At 36.9% G+C, this 5,700-nt stretch overlaps 1 protein-coding gene across 1 annotated transcript in view; it reads right to left on the reverse strand.

The window, feature by feature from the left end:
* The window catches only part of LOC106881396 (uncharacterized), a 94,982-nt gene that overhangs the window by 34,750 nt on the left and 54,532 nt on the right, over window positions 1–5,700 (reverse strand). Inside the window, exons 4-5 of the mRNA XM_052976840.1 lie at window positions 3,592–3,645; window positions 242–380 (exon numbers count right to left, since the gene is read on the reverse strand). Of these exons, the coding sequence (XP_052832800.1) occupies window positions 242–380; window positions 3,592–3,645 (193 nt within the window). The remainder of the gene's footprint in view (window positions 1–241; window positions 381–3,591; window positions 3,646–5,700) is intronic.

Genomic DNA, 5,700 nt, shown 5'->3' on the forward strand with positions numbered 1-5,700 from the left:
ATATATATGTAATATTAATGGTTTCTTATTAGGAAACCAATAGGGCTGCAAGGAAAAGTGCTCAGAATAATTGAGATAAGAGTAAAGTATTAGTTATAGAATAAAAACGCTGGGTTAACGACTCAACATATCATAGCCCCTCAATGAACATATATAAGATATACAACATAATCCGTCAAACATATAAATATGTTGGTATGTGTATGTGTCCATCAGTGTTACAGATAAAGTGTGCACTTACTATTTACAATCCGAATCACTCTCCATGGTAGTAGTATAATCAATATGGTGGCTGCGTTAGAACCGGGATGGTCCCAGATACCATCCTTAAAAGCAACATCCAATGACCAAGATATCACAATCACTGCCGCATCAAACACCTGTTGGGGAACAAAAACTACTTCGTTATGTTACGTTTTCAGCATTATCATGTCGATTGTTCAGACAGACAGACAGACAGACATAAATATTTCAATACCATTCTTTAGATCAAGTGCTTTTTGCACCGTGTATGGCTTCATAAATACGTAGATATATACAGAGACCTGAGCATTGTGTGTGTGTGCGTGCGTATAACGACTATATCGAGATTGCTACTTTATTTCAACAATTTGGCCATTAAGGCCTTACAAAGAGGGGACGAACAAAGACAGACAAACATAAAGTAGCTGCGGGTTGGACGCAGACATTAATGGGATGAAGGTGATAACAACAAAGATGAAATAATAATGGGAGGGGTACCAGCGCCCGCTGACCGATAGCCCCTCGAAAAAAATTGTTAATTTAAATACAATACAAAATCAATCAAAAAATTCAATCATCTTCGCCCGGCCAATCGAGATTGCTACTTAATATACCGGTTCTAGTTTGATCACTGAAGCTAAGCAAGGTCGAGCATAATTCATATTTAGAGGGCTGACCGCTTGAGAAACTTAGGTGATGTAAGCGAAACTTTTAGTCATAGCGTAGGATTGACAGTTTGGTTAAGAAGTTCACTTTGCAACTGGTTTTCGGTTTCCGGTTCAGTCCCACGACGTAACAACTTGGGCAAGAGTATCCTACTATAGCCCAGGGCCGACCAATGCCTTGTGAGTGAATTTAGTAGATGGAAACTGTATGGAAGTTCGTTGCATATAGACACGCGCGCGCGTGTGTGTGTGTTGTATTTTCCTCCTTCTATCACTCGACAACTGGTATCCATAACTTTAATTTTGCATAACTTAGTGGTTTGAAAAAAGAGACCAATAATATAGGTGCCAGGTTAAAAAAAATAAAACCTGGGGGCGATTTCTTCGACTAAATTCTTCAAGGTGATGCTCCAGCCTGGCCGCGGTCCAGTGGTTGAAACATGTAAAAATTAAAAGATCTGTCCTTAACTATCCACCGTTTTAAATTACCAGCTCTCACAATCTAACTGGAAGCAGCTTTATGCATTATTTATAAACGTCATTCTTCAAATATCAAAAGCATTTTACTTTTACTGTCGTTCTATGATATGAAAAGATCCCTTTAATTCAATTTTAATTACTTTACCTGAAGTATTTGTCCTTGTTGAAGTTAAACAAATTATAATAGTAAACCAGTAAATCATTCCGTATTAAGAAACACTCCACCAAAACCCATTAATTTTCTCTCTACAAGAGCAAACAACGAAGACCATTCGAATCTAGTAGCCAAATACTCAGTCATCAGGATACTAACTTATGGTAAATTTAATATATTTCATATAACGTTCCGTTTAATTTCAATAAAATTAGTGAATGAATGGACAGAACTATACAAGTTATAAGTAGATTTAGCCAATTGCGTCGATAGAAATATTTGTTTTACATAAGGCATAGAGAGAGGTTTTATGTCTTGGTTAGGTTTGTTTAAACTAGGATATATTGATCAACTGTTGTCATTTGTGAAACGAAGACATTCTTATTGGATTTATTAATACAGAACGCAGAGTAGTTTAATACAAACACTTCATGGTCTGGGATTACATTTGGAATTTATTTGTTTGAACGGAAGATAAAACTGCTAACGGTTTGGTGACCCTTAATTGGAAACAACTCAACTGATGCAAGTCTTTCTATCTCCTATTGGTGATCTGATTTTTTATTATTGAAACATTTTGTACGATGTGCTAACGAATCTGCCAGCTCATTGCCTTATCTATCTCCTATTGGTGATCGATATACTCTTCCTTGAGTAATTAAAGGAATTGTAATTTTCAAAATTATAGACATTAGTTCGGAGTCGTCCTTGAAAAGTGACATTCACTTGTGGAAAGCAAAAAAAAAAAAAAAAAAAGCCTCTTTGATAGAGTAAGCCTTGTAACAACTTTCATAACGGTATTTGACCTGCTGTTGTCTGACCCTGCAAAAATCTGACATGAGATCGTATGGAAATCCTAAAAACAAATAAAATACAGGTCATTCACTCTTATAGGTATAGTACCGCCCACATATGAAAGCTAAGTTAAGCTGGCTAATGTAACTAGTTGTCAGGTACGACATTGATAAGACAGGTCTCTAACTTTTTCGCTTCCTTCGACATATTTAAGGTATAGTGTCATCAGTAGTGACGGTGGTGAGGGGGTTAGGGATTCGCAAGCGACTGACGTCACACCAAGCAACTTTCTCTCGTTCGTTTTTTCCCTTTTTTTTCTTTTTTCGTTAAGAAAGTGTTATAAAAACAGTGTGAAAGGTCGTCATGTCTACATAACAGCGAGGAGAAAGTATCTGAGAATCTGGGCCGAGAAAACAGCTTACTGAACCGATTATGTTGTCCTTTACAAAGTATTGTTCACGCAGATAATAGAGCTGCCAGCACTAGCAGCCGCCGCCATCGCGGCCATAGCCGCCATCGCCATTCCCACCGCAACCTCCGCCAACACAAGAGACAAGGACAATAGCAGTGCTACCATCACGAAGTCTACCACTACCTCTGTTATTATCACCACTCCACCACCACCACCACCACCACCACTACTACTACTACTACTCAAATATCTCTCTTCTCCCAGACCGACGAGAGTCTTAACGTAGCTTGGTCAACCTATTAGAAATAGCAGCAAAAGTCTTCGTCGTATCATTTGGTGAGGAAAGACTCATTAGATAATACAGTCCTTGACACACGGCATCTGAATAAATAAGGTGGGACGGTGACGGCTGGAACGTCTTTGATTATAAGTTTACTGGCTCCAGATTAACTTAGGTTAAAGAAGTAACCAGATGTAACCTTAAAAAATGTCGAGGTGAATCGCGTAAACCGTTTCTTTTTTTTTAAGGATGTGAATACGACAAAGTCCTGAATGAACTGCAGGTTATCTAACTCCTGATTAATTATGCTCCAGGAGATCTATCATCAATGGCGTTCCAGTCGTGGCTCTCCTGTTTGTGTTCGGGTATAGTCAATTTAGGATTACATTTACAAATCAAGTATGACTTCTTGACGAACTGGAAGAGTTATTAATTGGGGAAAATTTGACAGTTATTAACTAGATGAGAACATATGCTGTAAAACTGTGGCCTCCGACTTTGTTTTTTTTTAAGGATGAGAATAATAAAGAAACCTGAAGTTAGAAAACATGAATTGTCCTACCTCAATTTTGTGGTTCAATAACTTTCTTCCCATTGCGAACACTTTCAGTAATGTCTGGAATAAAGTAAAAATTAAAATTCATCTTTATAATCTTCATTATTGTAACACCTTCGCACACACACGCTCACATACGTACATACAAACGCACGCGCACACACACACACACACACACACACACACACACACACACGCATGTGCGTCAGTGGTTCATAAACATGACAAGAAGTACACTCCGAAGTTAGAGCAATAATATCTAAAAGGTTGTTGGTTATGGCCGTTCGGAGAGTGACCTTTGGTTTCGCAACTATAAGGTTCTTAGCGGAATCTACCGCTAAGAACCTTATAGGAGCAAAACCAAAGGTCACTTCCTGACCGGTTACGACCACACACAAACACACACATGCGCACGCGCGCGTATTGATGTATGTATGTATGTAATTGGTCCTCCATTTACACTGTAAATTAATTCCGCAAGTTACCGTGCAAATAAAAATCGATCCAAAAAATGCAGATACTCTTTTAACGATATTCATAAAAACTAAAAATATACAAAATTTTTGCATAGACTTGGAACCTCGCCACCAGATAACATGTTTGACTGCGTGTGTTGATAAAGTGTAGGGGAAACAGGACAGGTCTTTTAGTATCTGAATTCATGGATTCCTTTTCCACTGGTTGAGATTAAAGATTCCCTAAGGTAAATTGATTTCAATTATCGGAACCGGTTTTACTATATTCTACAGGATATTTTAAAATTTAAATCGTGATAAATATTCTTAAATAAAATCGAGTCGAAGGCTGGACTAAAATTGCCGTGGGCCTTAGAATTGATGCCACTGGAATACATTATAACCATTTATCTCAGAACACTTATCGTCTCTTGACTTTGTAATAGTGGTTTCTAATTTAGGCACAAGGCCAGCAAACTTGAGGGGAGTGGATTGGTTGACAATATTGACCCCAGCACTTAATTTTACCGACTTCAGAGGAATGAAAGGCAACGTTGATGTCAGCGGAATTTGAAAATGTAGGATTGATTTTGCAGTATTTTAATGACAAAAATGTGCCTATAGTGCGCGGCACCCTGGGCAAGTGTCTTCTACTATAGCCGAGGGTCTACAAAAGCCTTGAGAGTGGATTTGGTAGACGGAAACTTTAAAAAAAAAAAAAAAACGCACGTCAATGCTTAAATTCTGCGTTATTTTGAAGCATTTTTTGCATTTTACATCAATGCAGGCATGCAAGTAATTTATTTATTATTAAATATGATAATATAAGTTATTCACATGTTTTTAAGTTACGAAACAATTTGTCGTGATATTAGAATTTTCTTATTTCAACATAAAATGTTATCAAACTATTTCTCTGTCATTTATGACTATATCTATCTATATATCTATCTATCTATCTATCTATCTATCTATCTATCTATCTATCTATCTATCTATCTATCAGGTCATCCCATAAGTTCTGTCCGATTTTACCTTTTTTAAAATTGAATGAAATTTAGAATGTCTAATTGAATTAAAAATTATTTTTACGCATTTGTGTACATTTAAACTAATTAAATATTATTTTACAGAATAATAGAATTAAAAATTCTTTGATTAAAACCCTTTCTAACATAGAAGTATCCAAAGATCATTTGAGGTACATAATGCTTTATGAGTACAAAAAAGGAAACTCTGCAGCCGAAGCGACTCAAAACATACATTCAGTTTATGGAAAAGAATGCTAGAGTGAAAGAACTTGCAGAAGATGGTTTGCAAAATTCAGAAGTGGAGATTTCAGCCTTGAAGATGAAGATTGAACAGGACGTCCAGTTGAGTTTGATGATAAGCTCCTTGAGGCATTACTTGAAGAAAATCCTGCATTATCAGTTGAAGAATTGGCAATAAAGCTTAGTTCAAACCATAGAAGTGTTCATCGTCATCTTCAACAACTTGGAAAAGTTCCTAAACTTGGAAAATGGGTGCCTCATGAATTGTCCGAAAGCAACCGCAAATCCCGAGTTGACATCTGCTCTTCTCTCCATTCTCGTGAACTCATTTCACCCTTTTTGGATAGACTTGTGACTGGTGACGAAAAATGGATCTTCTATCGAAATGT

Source organism: Octopus bimaculoides, chromosome 25 (assembly GCF_001194135.2).
Source record: "Octopus bimaculoides isolate UCB-OBI-ISO-001 chromosome 25, ASM119413v2, whole genome shotgun sequence".
In the NCBI taxonomy this organism is placed as follows: Eukaryota; Metazoa; Mollusca; class Cephalopoda; order Octopoda; family Octopodidae; genus Octopus; species Octopus bimaculoides.